At 39.3% G+C, this 14,152-nt stretch overlaps 1 protein-coding gene across 1 annotated transcript in view; it reads right to left on the reverse strand.

Moving 5' to 3' along the window:
- slc30a9 (solute carrier family 30 member 9) overlaps positions 1 to 14,152 on the reverse strand; it is a 42,302-nt gene that overhangs the window by 4,748 nt on the left and 23,402 nt on the right. The window contains exons 10-17 of the mRNA XM_003221548.4: positions 12,651 to 12,706; positions 10,768 to 10,903; positions 8,124 to 8,163; positions 5,402 to 5,473; positions 4,577 to 4,684; positions 3,313 to 3,478; positions 2,938 to 3,067; positions 661 to 774 (exon numbers count right to left, since the gene is read on the reverse strand). Of these exons, the coding sequence (XP_003221596.2) occupies positions 661 to 774; positions 2,938 to 3,067; positions 3,313 to 3,478; positions 4,577 to 4,684; positions 5,402 to 5,473; positions 8,124 to 8,163; positions 10,768 to 10,903; positions 12,651 to 12,706 (822 nt within the window). The remainder of the gene's footprint in view (positions 1 to 660; positions 775 to 2,937; positions 3,068 to 3,312; positions 3,479 to 4,576; positions 4,685 to 5,401; positions 5,474 to 8,123; positions 8,164 to 10,767; positions 10,904 to 12,650; positions 12,707 to 14,152) is intronic.

The following is a 14,152-nucleotide window of genomic DNA, read 5'->3' on the forward strand; positions in this document are numbered from 1 at the left end:
ATATGGTCCACGGTCTCACCGTTAGTACTATGGATAATAACATAGACCAACCAAAATAATTTTTTCTTTGTGTCTTTGTTTTTAGGCCTGTTCCTGGGGTTATCTAGGGTGCTCATTCAGCAAATTGCATTAGATAGACCACATCAGCTCTAGATGATTAAATATGGTTTTCTGTGGGTGAGCAGATGGCAACTACTAGATGACATATGTTCTGTGTCAGAAACTAGAGCTGATGTGGTCTAGCCAATGCAATTTTCTGAATCAACCCCAAAAAACCAAACTGAATCTAAAGCTGACCAAAAAGTGGTTTGTAACCCTTTTGGTACTAATGGTACTTAGTCAAAGTGGTCCTAATCAAAAAAAGGTTGGAAACCACTGGTGTAGTAAGACAGCTGTATTATGTGAAATGTTTTGAAATTAGTAAATGTACTTTTTAATTAAAAAACAAACAAAAAACAAATAGGATTCAGGCCACACACTATTCTCACAACCTCACTGACCACATTTTCAGCTATTTGGGGTAAAACAAGACAACAAGTTCAGCTGCTGTTTCCAAGGGGCTCTTGATGAGGCTGAATGATTATAAATAGAATATTTTCCCAAAAGGGGCAGTTTATCAATCAGATATTCTCAATGATTCATTTCACAGCCAATGCTTACTTTTAGCTCCTTCTCTAGCCTATCGACTTCCGCTCCTAGGGTGTCGATAATATTTTCACCATGTTTGAGCATGAAAGTCTCCAATTCTTCAAGATTTTTCACCTGCTGGATTTCCTGCCACCAAACAAAGTAAAAATATGAACAAGGTGGAGAGTGAAATGTGTCATTTTCATGCAAGCACATTTTTACCCAATAAGCAGTGATCTGCCCAAGACACCAGAAATAGGTTTTTTTTGTTTGTTAACTATTTAAACCACTACCAATGCCAAAGAAAGGGAAAACATTCAAATAACAGCATACTCCCTTAGAAAATGAACTGCTTATATTTGGGGTTAAGTGTAGTCTAGGGTTTTGAACAGAATTGCTATGTAACTGGAAAATAATGAGAATCTGTTTCTTTTCTTTTAAAAAACAAGTGTCTAATCCTCATATATCCAAGAAACTTTATTCACTGAAATCAGAATTCATTTGGATTTCCTGCAGTGATTTGCCTTTCAGCCTGCCTAACAGCAGTATGATGACCACTAAAGGGATTGGGAGAATTTGAATGATTAATTCAGGCTGCAGAATCCAGCCTTTCTCAGTGCAAGACCATTGTTTGGTCATGGATAAGTTACCAATGGCCCATTAATACTTAAATTTAAAAGACAATTCTTAGAGGTTAGCAAGGCTTTAAAAACGTATTATGGTAATAAATATACCACATCTAACAATAGCAGTAGTAAGCAAGATGGCACCCTTCAGATGCTTTGGACATTCGCTGCTATTAACTCCAGTGGGCATTTCCAGTAGTTGGGGATTATGGGAGTTAGCTACAGAACATGTGGGACAAAATACTGACATTGCTAAAGACCACTTACCTAAGAGCAAAGCACAATGAATGTAATGGAACTTGCCCTTGAGTACACACATACAGGACTGTTAACTAATTAAACCACTACCAATGGCAAAGGAATTGGGCATGGGCTACAGCACTATCAACTTGTCATGGGGCCGAAATTTGTCTTATCTGTTTCATCCATGTTTTTGTTTCATGCCATTCATTCATTTGGCACAATACGGGAGACCCCTTGCCAAATGGAAAAAGCAGTGAAACGAAAGGAAAGTGGGAACTGTAACCATTTGGTCGTCTGATTTTTTGTCCCATTGGCAGCAATGGGTGGCTTCCCACACTCCCCTTCCCCTCAGTTTTAGGGCTAGAGGGTCTCACAATTTCACTGATCCTCAGGCTCTCTCCAGCATTCATTTGAGTTGTTAGGGTTGGTGGGATAAACCCGTCTCTGAATCCGGATAGGCAAAATGCAGTCTGTGGCTCATGGATGCTATTTTTTCAGCCCTTGGCTCCATTATCTTTTAAAATGGGTAGCAAGGCTCCCATGTACTTTTCAACACACAGTAACTTGGAGAGACTCTCTTTGAGAGTGTTGTGTGTGACCTGCAGGCCCAAAGCGCCCATGACTGCCAGGGCTTGCAGCTGAGTACTGAGCACCAAGCAGAGCGCAGAGCACCTCTTCCTAGGCACTTGGCGCTCACCTGAAAGCCCTGGCAGTCACGAGCTCTTTGGGTCTGCAGGCCACACACACACTCAACGAGTCCATGTCTGCCAGGGCTTGCAGGCAAGAACCAAGTGCCTAGGAAGAAACGCTCTGTGCTCTGCTCGGCGCTCAGCTGCAAGCCCTGGCAGTCCCAGGCGCTTTGGACCTGCAGGCCACATACAAACTCTCTTCAAGAGGGTCTCTTTCCAAGTTACTGTGTGTTGAAAAGTACAGGGGGGGCCTTGTGACCCATTTAAAAAGATAATGGAGCCTGAAGAAGAGCCAAGGGCTGCAAAAATAGCATCAATGAGCCACAGACTGCAGTGCTTGAAAATGAAAATGGGGCCATAGGAATGAAACAAACAGAAATAGATAGTGATTCTATACCAAAGCACAACAAAAGCATAACTATCAACTTGCCTACTACTACTATTCTATGTTTGTGAGGTAATGCACTGTTAAACTCTGGCGCAATTGATAATTCTTTAAACTAACTCTTCAAATATTTTCTTTGGTTGATAGATCATACATCAATTCATTTTTTTTAAAACTTAAGTTGTATTTATGGATTAACGCATGTACATTTTACCTCTCCATTTAAAAATTCACAAGGCAGACTTATATGGAATCAGTTAATGTGGGAAACATTATGTATAAAACATGGAGCCTCTGTGAGCAGCAAAACTGAGTGCACTTGGGTAAGAAAAACAAACATGGAAAGAATGCTTTTAAAAAAACATACTTGTAGCAGCTGTTCAATATCTTGTTTCTCCAGGTAAGACCGAGTAACAACCCGTCCATCGAAGTCGACTTCTGCTTTGAACCTCACTTTGCTCATCCCCATATCTGTAGCTTTAACATCATGAATGGCTCTGAGAGAAGCATTTCATAAGATGTATCAAGACAAAGCAAAAAAACAGACAAGTTGTTAGGTGCTTTAAATCAAAAAGGCAAGTGGCCATGTACAAAAAAGGTGGCCGTTTCCCTATTAGACTTTAACATGCTTTAACTAGTTTTTTAAACTAGTTTTTTAACATGACTTTAACCATACATGCTTTAACTAGTTTTCTGAGTACAAACTGCTATTCATTGCGATCTTCCAAGCCGACATTCTTACCTTACTGCAGGATCACTCTCCAGCAGCTCTGTAAGTCGCTGTAACTGGTCGGGCTGGATAGAACGGCCTAGCAATGCTTCCGTGTTGGTATAGATGAGAAAGGCTGAAACAGCTCCCAATAAGGTCCCCACACCAAGAGACCCCAGACTGTCATAGTATGGATTCCCTGAAAGGATACATACACAAATCAATTACTCCAAAGAATAGTTTTTATGACCTTTGTTGTCTTCTTTATTGCGACTGCATTTAGATACCAATCAATGCAGCCAGGTTAAAAGATTGACAGAAATCAAGTTAAATGTTCCCTAAACTACAGTAGAGTTCATTTAGAAAGCTGCATATGGTAAGTCCTCAACTTTCAGGGTGTGTTAGGGGCTCAAGATTTCCACAACGGTGGAACAACCATGACTATGTCCCTGCTATTTTTAATCAAAGGGAAAACTTCTCTATAAATTTCTAGGTCCTCCAGTGCGATTCTATGGTCACTTTATTATTTTAATAAGTAAAAAATGTATGATTATTCTATGTTTATTGTGTTTTAACTTTTGTCTCAGATATTTTACCTATGCTTTCATAGTTGCATTTTAACTATGTTTTAATATGTGATTTTATATTTTTGACTATGTTGTGCTCCACCTTGAACTGAAAGGAGTGATGGGTAATAAATAAATTATTATTATTTCCAGAAGTTGAGCACAGAATCACATCGGAAGACCTAGAAATGCCAAGAGGTCATGGATAGTGCAGCAGCGGAAAGGCATCAATGAATTCAGTAATCTTGAGCTTGTTTAGAGGTTCTAGCAGGGGAGCACAGCTGTTGTATACCCAGGACCGAAGACTAGAGACCTCGGTACACTCCTTCGATACCTGTAAATAGTCAGTATTCAAATACAGGAAATGTTAACCCGCATGTATGGAGGGACATCTCTTGAATGCCACAGTATGAAAAGAGCAATACCCGGTACCAAGAAAATTAGCAGGTCAAGGATTTTAGATTAGCCTCGGCCCGGACATGCTAATTTTTTACATATATAATAGAATTTTCCTCCTGCTGGGATAGCATTCAAAGAGAAAGATTTCAACTTGCAGGCTAACTTAATTCAGTTCAGGGGGAACTGTCCATTGATCCTCTGTACAACTTCTTGATATTTCAGCAACGGTTTATAAACAGGACCCACTACTAACTCGGCTGATAAACTATCCCTGATTTATGTGCTACTTAGACAAAATGCCACTTAGTATTCCATTTTCTGTAGACACTTACCTGTTAGGGAGGTCAGGCCCATGCAGGTTGCTGCTAACGTCACTCCCAGAACTGCAGCAGTGTCTTCTAACAACACAACATTTGTACTAGGATCACGAGCCTGCATAACTGGAAATGGGAACACAGTTGAAATCGATGCAATTCTAATGTACTGAAATCAGCTAGACAAGACCACATGTCTTTGCACAAGTGCCTCTATCTGTTGTCTGTCTTGTCATTGCTATAATTGGCATTGAATCTTTGCCGTATATGTGTTCTGTGATTCCGCCCTGAATCCCCTTTGGGGTGAGAAGGGTGGAATATAAATAATAAACACATAAGTACCCCATTCAAGGACATAGTAAACCAAAGGCAATGTGATGTCTTTCAGATTACTTTGCATTAAACTTCCATGATGTTACTTAGTACGGCCATAGATTGGGGATAATACAGTTTATAATAGTCCCCAAACCTGCAGAGGATGACGAAGTGCCTACCCTCGAAGTGAGCCCTTCTACACATTTTTAAAATGGGGGTCCATCAGAATTCATGGGTTATCGATACTGAAAATACAGCTACTTCAAGAGCTCGTTTCCTTAGTAGCAATAAATCATCTAAAAATCCTTCCCCCATATTTATGAAGGAATTAAGGTGTATATATCCAAAGTTATATCTATAGTCATTCTTCCACAAGTGCAACAGAAGGAACTAGAATCTAATTGGTAGGAAGACAAACTGGGCAAACTGTTGGCTTGGGAAACAGAGGGACTGTTACTCACTGTAGAAAGAGTCAAGGTGACAATTTAGATCCAACCCAATTAAATAGATCATTAAACAGATACTTACCATACTGATAAAACGATACACCTTTGGACCGAGCACTCCTTCGAATTTCATTTATAGCTACAAGAAGTGTTGCTGAAACAAAAGTGAGGCCATTGTTTGAAAAGAGAGAGAGCAAAACACCAGCTTTAACTCCATAAAAGCACAAGACAGAGAAAAAAATGCAAATAAAAGCATTGATGTTAAGGCAATGGTTCACAACCTGTGGGTCCCCAGATGTTTTGGCCTTCAACTCCCAGAAAGCCTAACAGCTGGTAAACTGGCTGAGATTTTTGGGAGTTGTAGGCCAAAATACCTCGGGAACCACATGCTGAGAACCACTGTGTTAAGGGATAAAGAAGAGTTCCTAAATGACTGAAATAATTCTAGCTACATTATGTTTTTATTCCAGAATGCATTCCTGGGATTCCTACAAAAACTCTCTAAAGTAGGCTTCTTAAACATTTCTAATCACAACCTCTTATTGCCAAGAAAATTTTACATGAGGTCAGGTATATAGGTATCTAAATTAGGTATAAAAATCAAACATGTTAACAAATCAGCATTTGCAAGGCTTGATAAACAGGCTGATTTTCCATCCTCTGCAGAGTCTAAACACTGCACAACGGATTTGTGTAAATGTCTAAAACAGCCAAAAGTTCAGAAGAGTTTTATTGTTGCCAATTTTTTCGAGACTCCCAACATGGAAGTAACGGGTCAGGAGCCACTGGTTAACAAGCAGCACTCTAAACCAAATGGTTACAGATTTTGGCTTCATTGCAACTGCATGCATGTGACTCCCATTCAAAGAACTCTTTAGGCCACTACAAGGATTGGAATTAATTCCACTGGAATTACTGGCTGGGCCTTTAACAGCTACGGTAAGCATCTCCAAAAGTTTGGCTAAATTCAGTGGTAACTGTTCATTTATTCCAATGGAAACCCCACAACTGTGCCATGTTCTGGATTTGGAAAGGGGTTTTTTTGTTGATTACAATTCCTAGAATCCTTACTAACATAAGAAATGGAGTTAATAATGCAAAAAGAAACTTATCCAATATTCAAGTCATAGACTGATTTTAAAATGAACAAATTTCAGAATTGATGTCCAAAACTTTCTTAGCTACATGTGATTTGTTGGCTGTTTGTATCTAGGGCTAACATTTTCCAATTGGCCATCAGCCCAACACTATACCACAAACTATTTTTTCTACTGCTCTCTGCTTCAAAACTAGCTTGGAACTGGGGAGGAATAATGATAGGGAAATATAAGCCTGAAGTCCCATTGAGCTCTTAGAATTAATAATAACAATCACTTTGTTGTGTGTTTTCCGGCTGTATGGCCATGTTCCAGAAGCAATCTCTCCTGACATCTCACCCACATACAAGCCTTTGACAACACAAATAATCACTTTGTTTTTATCCCCCGCCAACCATTTCCCCAAAGGGACTCAGGGTGGCTTACAAACGGGACCAAGCCCAGAACATACCAAAAAATACAGCAACTAAAACAGTTAAAAACATAATAGCATATAACTATCCAAATAAAACAATTAAAAACACAGCAGGGTATAAAGACATCATTAAAAGTAAAACAAGCCAAACTCAACAGAACCAGCACTAGGGCATGATTAGATTAGAGAGAGGGCTGGGCACAGACTTGTGCAAGAGCAGAATATAGGGCCAGGGCTAGGTTAAATTGCTGAGTACACTTGCTTGGATTGTGTTCTAGTCAATACTTATAATCTTCTTATGACTCTAATCAAGATGCAAACATCTAATGGGCATTTATATTCACATTTGCTGGAATGAACAGCTGAGTGGAAGTCCTTTAGCTATCTATCTCTGTTGCATCTGATACCCTCATTTGGCTTTTGCTTACAGAACAGTCATTTATTACCTTTATTTAAGACATCAAAATAAGGCAGGGCTGCCACAAAATGTTGTAGCATGGAATACGGCTGGATTACAGTCATTCCATTCCCTTTTCATCACCTGTTCTTAATGTTTTGCTTCCTTCTAGACTTTCAATATTCCGCGTCCACTGGACATGCTCACTCCCCATAGGGCTAAATTGTACTTTTTCATATACGTTTGTATTTCTGCAAAACTTAGGTTTCAGCAAAGACTCCCGATCCTGCCTTCTTGTGCTATTTTGTTCACAGAAGCAGTGGCACTCAGAAACTGAACCTTTAGAAACAGTGACATTTAGTATAATATCTAAATAACATTAATGCCTCAATATAGTACTGTTTAGTAATCTGGGAGTGCCTTGTAGATCTGTTGAAGCTCAGCAAATGTGAACAAATCAGTGGATACACAGCAGACTACTAGAAACCTAGTTTAAATTTTTTCAGAGTTTCTTAAAACAAAATGGAAAGAAAATTAAGAGGATATCCATCCAATCCACCCACATCCCCTACCCTGAATCCTATTAACGGTCCTGAATAGAATAAACTTGTTGCATTAATTGTTGAATGATGAGTCAACCATCATGTAAACCCTATTGATTACTATAGGTCTATTCAGGTTGGGGCTGTCAACAGGATTTAGGCCATGTTCCTTATTTCGCCATCTTTCAACCTTTTGTTGTTAGATTTTCCCATTTAACATGTCAGTATCTTGAAATGTCAGAGGGCTTATATATTTAAGAGCAAGTGAAATCAAACTTCAAGCATCAATTGCTGCATCTGCAAAATAATGGCATGCTGCTAAATAATCATGCTTTTGCCACTCGATAGCATACCTCCTTCAGAGACCAATGATCCTGCTAAAATACAATAAGCCTGAAAAAAAAAGAAAAAGGGAGGGAGAGGAGGTTAGTTAATATACATTATGACACCTTATAAATCACAGAGTTCAAAAATCACATGTTTTGAGATTAGACTGAAGCAGGAGATACAAAAAAAATACAGTAAATATTTCCTTCCAGACAGCTGATTTCTGCTATCTCAAAATCATGATGTCCTTCAAATAATAATCCAGAGGTCAAACATTAAAATGACCAAAACATTTGGCTATATAACATGGTGTAGGGTCTGAGGGCCTTTTGTTTGGACCTCTCATGGCCCGTAACTCTGCCATTTTGATGGAAACCATAGAAATTTTCAACCATTTCTGAATGGATTGCAGAGAGAGGCCTCTGAAGAAGTAATTTTCCTTTTCTGCCCCCCCCCCCCCCCCCGCAATTATACTGAAATAATATAATTAGATGCTATTCTGGAGGCTGAAATCACATCAAAGCCAGTTCAGTGAGATTCAGATAGCATACGAATATTTATATACTACATCTAAGATTTTAATATTTCACTATCTTATGTCTTGAGATGCAGCGTGCTGTAATTGTTTGACTGCTGGATTATGAATCTGGAGAGAACAGAGTTTAAATCCCTGCTTGACCTTGGAAATGCACTGGGTAACCTTTGGCAAATCATTATCTCAACCTCAGAAGAAAGCAAAGGCAAATCGCTGAATAAATCTGACCAAGAAAGCTCCCTCTTACATGCTGAACCTAAGTTTGAAGTGACTCGAAGGCATGCAACAACAAAAATACCTTACTATTTGAAAGCATTTCATCCTTTTACCCACAGAAACTGAGAACAAATAGCTCTAGTACTTCTCTGTCTCATAAACTGGTCTCTATCCCCTAACTTGTCCTCAAATTAAAATAAGATATCCAACTTAACAATGTAGAAATGATCGCCTTGGTGGATGATCTACATAGAGAGCTAGAGAGGGGGAGTTTGTCCATTCTAGTTCTCTTAAACCTCTCAGCGGCTTTCGATACCATTGACCAAAGTATCCTTCTGGACCGCCTCACTGGAATGGGACTAGGAGGCACTGTGTTGCAGTGGTTCCAGTCCTTCCTAGAGGGTCAGGTCCAGAAGGTGGCACTGGGGGGACTCCTGCTCGATCCCATGGCCTTTGTCTTGTGGGGTCCCGCAGGATTCAATTCTGTCTCACATGTTGTTTAACATCTACATGAAAGCATTGGGAGAGATCATCCAGAGTTTTGGAGTTTGGTGCCATCTGTACACAGATGACACCCAACTCTACTACTCGTTTCCACCTGATGCCAAGGATGCCATCCCGACCCTGAACCAGTGCCTGTCAGCTGTGATGGACTGGATGAGGAGGAACAAACTGAAACTGAATCCAGACAAGACGGAGGTACTACTGGTCAGTTGCAGGGCTGATCAGGGTGTTGGGTTGCAACCTGTGTTTCCCCTGAAGGTGCAGGTTCATAGTCTGGGGGGTCCTCCTGGACTCAGTGCTGGCCCTGGAGGTCCAGATGTCAGTCAGCAGTGACCGGGAGGGCCTTTGCACAGCTAAAGCCCATGCGCCAGCTGCACCCTTACCTTAAAAAGCCTGATCTGGTCATGGTGATACACGCCTTAGTCACATCTAGATTAGACTACTGTAATGTGCTCTATGTGGGGCTGCCCCAGAAGAGTGTTCAGAAGCTGCAACTGGTACAAAGGTCAGCAGCTAGACTGCTTAAACGAGCAGGATAAAGGGAAATAACTACCCTGCTCCTGAAGCTGCTCCATTGGCTACCAGTTTCTTTTCGGGCGCAACTCAAGGTGCTGACCTTAGCCTATAAAGTCCAAAACAGTTTGGGCCCAGCCTACTTGAGGGACCACATCTCCTACCAGCCCACACGAGCCCTGAGATCATCATGATTGGTGGGAATGAAAGGGCCTTTTCGGTGGTGGCCCTGCGGCTCTGGAACTCCCTCCCCAAAGAGGTACATTCGGCCCCCTCCTTATTGGCCTTCCGCTCCCAGGCGAAAACCTTTTTATGGAAACAGGCCTTCCCAAACAATACATAATAGCAGCTAGTTCGGCCAGACAAGACTCACATGGCCAAAGACTTGGAGCTCTGAGTCGGTTAGTTTAATGTTTTAACTTGTTAGGACAACCTCAGTAACCTCAGTCTGGGGATTTTAATGACAATTATATGTCATTATTTTGATGTTTATTTATATTTATGTAACTTGTGTTTTATGTAATGTGTGGATTTATTGTGGGTTGATGGTTTTTTGTATTATGTAATTGTCTTAGTTTTGTACGCCACTTTTAGTTCCACCTGTAAGAGAAAAGTGGGATAAAAGTAAATAAATAAATAATAAAACTCTTCAGCCCTCTTCTTAGTTTTGTGATGGATTGATAGGGACTGGAGTCCATTACAACAAGTATCTCACACCTGACTCCAAGATGCTAGACATCCACCTAGAAAATGACCCAATATAAGAAACTGTACACAAGCTGGTCTATTTCCCTCATGCACTGGCTTATAATTTTTTTAAAAACAAATAAAATAAAAATGTGCGGACTATAACGAACTACAGTTGAACGAAAGCACTTCAGTTTTAACATATAACAACTTACCCAAAGTAGGGATTCTATGGGTTGAGGGTTAAGCAGACCTATAATACCATGATACCAGGAAAGTCCTGCACCCATCATGAAAATGCCAACACCACTAATCAAAGACGCAATGTACCGCATGTTCGTGAATCCATACCTGGATAAGAAGAGGAAAAATTGGCCCTTTTACAGACGATCCAGACTGTGGCTTCATCCAGCTCAGGGCTGGCAGTGGCTCCCAGATAGAAGTTTATGTCAGATTTGCCCGGAAATAGTTTAGATTGTACCTAAAACCTTCTGCACAAAAGTTCTGTGTTTCATCGCTGAACTATGGGAGATTTCCCAATGTATTAAAGGTGAAATCTAGTCTCAGAAAATAAGTGGGGTGAATAATTATGCAACATTAAAGCTTTTCTGATCTTACTTCCTGCTCATACTATTATTTTGTTTTAAACCTGCAGTACGGCTTCAGATGATTTCTGTAAATTCCTGCATATGTTTGATAAGTAATACAGGATGGGTCTCCCTTATCCATTTAGCTCAGAAGTAGTTTGGATTTTATTTTATTTTGGAATACCTGCATTTGTGTATTTGTGTGTGTGTCCCAGGTATGTATGTACATGTGTGTGTGTGTGTGTGTGTGTGTGTGTGTGTGTGTCACAACATGTCTCTTCAATTTCGCACTTCATACACATCAAAAGTATCAAATGAACAAGATGCAACTTTGGAGAGCTATGTAACTAATGGGTTTGTATTTAACCAATAAATGTAATAAATATATAAAACTATGTAACATGATTTTTGTTCCTGGGTTATAAATGTCATTTCTTAATTGGTTCTATCACAAAAACATAGAAAAGGTTTAATAAACTGTAAAAACTTTGTTTTTGTGGGACATCCTGCAGCAGTTTTTCAATGACTATCTCACTGAATCTCAATCAATTCAACATAGTTTGTGGCAGTATAGCAACTACTTCCCAAGTAAGTGCCGCACAATTAAAGTGGAATAACACTTTCAAACCAGGAACAGATTTTTTTTTTTCAAATTTGGTTTCATAGTGTAATCAAGCCCAACTGAATCCAATGAGTTATTTACAAGGAAATAACATCATGTGACTGGAAGTGGCCTCTATGGAAGGATGAGCAGCTCCCTCTACCAACTTCCAGTATGAAATAAAGAGCCTCTATGTCTGCAAACAATGATAACTATCCCCTCTATGTATTGACTGCACCTATTTTCTCAAGTAAATAATGAAATCAGAGTGACTGTAACACACATATACCACATTTTCATTTCTGGCAAGGTGAAACTTCACACGAAAGGATCAAAATTACAGTGACAGCAGAAGGTAGAAATCCCAAAACACACACACACACACCCAACAGATTGAAAACTGGCCAAAACAGCCAGGAATCAAATCCAATGAGATTTCTGGGGCTGATTTTTGGTGACATGACCCATCAATAAGCAAAGGTGAAAACACCTTTACCATGCTTGCCACCCATTTTAACACAGTGCAAGTGAACTCACTGTTTTCTTCAGGTGCCAAAGAAACCTGAAATAAATCCCTCTCAAGTTCAATATAAAGCCCCAAGCCACCCAAAATTGTTTAACTAGGCATTATTATACATTTTTAAACTAATGTATAATAAAAGTTTTAGCAGAAATTTATTCTGAATTGTTGTAAGCCCCCTTGGGCACCATACTAGCAGAAAAACAAATTATAAAGAAATACAATTTTTTCCTTCAGAGATTATAAACAATGTTATTATACTATGATACAAGCTAGAATATTCAAATAATCAATGTTAGTTTGGACATGCATATCCAAAAATAATAAGAGATAATATAGAAATTCAGAGATGAAATTGGGGTCCTTTGTTTTTAAAAACAACATACTTACGGATGACTTGAGTCTGGTGTCCTCACAGACTGACTGATTCCCAATGCTAACAAAGCCTGTACATGAAAATAACGTAAAATAATAAATTTAAAAATTGTTCATCATTTTTAGAATTGATGAAATATATCAATGTTTGCACAAATGATATCAAAGACTTAAAGCTGTATATCCCAATTTTTCTTCCAAATTAGTGAAACCAAATTAGCAAGGAGTCAAGTTTTGAAACAGCCAATACACATGGTGAAAATATTGTGAAACTGCTGCTTTGGCTGGTTGGCCATGATAGTGAATTGCCCTCTCAACTTTTTCTAATAATTCTGTCATTCAGTACATCATATCAGATGCTCTGAGGAAAGCCTGCTAACTTCTAAAATTAGTGCTATACATGATGTTATATGTGATTGCTCCTTCTTTGTTCAACATATTCCTGTATAATTTACCTCAGGCTTTAGTGTTGGTGAATGGTCATAGTCCCAAGTTCCCCTTATTCTTATATGCAGCTGATGCTGTGCTATTGTCCTTATCTAGTATCGGCCTTAAATGCTAATTGCTTTGCCAATTACTGTGAACTAAATAGACTGGAAATTAGCTATGTTAAGTCCAAAATTCTCACTTTTCCCAAAAAGGAGAAGTCCGTATCTTGGCAGATCAGGGGCCACAAAACTGAACAGGTTAAGTACTATTGGTATTTGCTACAGATATAACCTGTCATCGCTTTCACAGTGACAAGCAGTAATGGTTTCTGCACATACCAACATTGCAGCAATATATCATTTTTTACAGTATTTAAGGTAACGGCGCTCCATGCAGTCATGCCGGCCACATGACCTTGGAGGTGTCTATGGACAACGCCGGCTCTTCGGCTTAGAAATGGAGATGAGCACCAACCCCCAGAGTCAGACATGACTGGACTTAACATCAGGGGGAAACCTTTACCTTTACAGTAAGGGTAACCAATATATAACTGCTGCCCTCAAAATTTTTGAGGCTAAGATTGGTTTTCTGCTACTGTATGGCTCTATCTGGATTTTTGCAATCAATAAATCATTTAATACACTACATTCCAAGTTTCACTGGAAACTAATAGGGCTCCCTAAATGTGTGTCTTGCAGCAAAAACAACATGTTCTCCCACCACATAAGTAATTCCATGCAAGTGTGGAGTCATGGCAGAATATCTTCACGTTTTGATTAATCCCACTCAGAGGAGATCTTTGGTGACTGCAAGATGTAATGTATTGCCATCAGCTCTTTTAGATGGGAGATATAAAAAAGTGGAACGTTCCAAAAGGGTTTGTTCTTGTGACCTGATCTCTGTTGAAACACTTCACCATTCTTTGTTTGCCCCAAGTATGATAATATACAGATGAAATATAGACATTCAATTTTTTGCAGTGGCAAGGGTGTTATAAAATTCCATATCTTCTGAACAACTCTAATACATTCTTTTGTGAGATAGTTGCAAATTTTATCCTTGAGATTAATAATTTATAAGTATGTTTT

This window comes from Anolis carolinensis, chromosome 5 (genome assembly GCF_035594765.1).
Source record: "Anolis carolinensis isolate JA03-04 chromosome 5, rAnoCar3.1.pri, whole genome shotgun sequence".
Classification (NCBI taxonomy): Eukaryota; Metazoa; Chordata; class Lepidosauria; order Squamata; family Dactyloidae; genus Anolis; species Anolis carolinensis.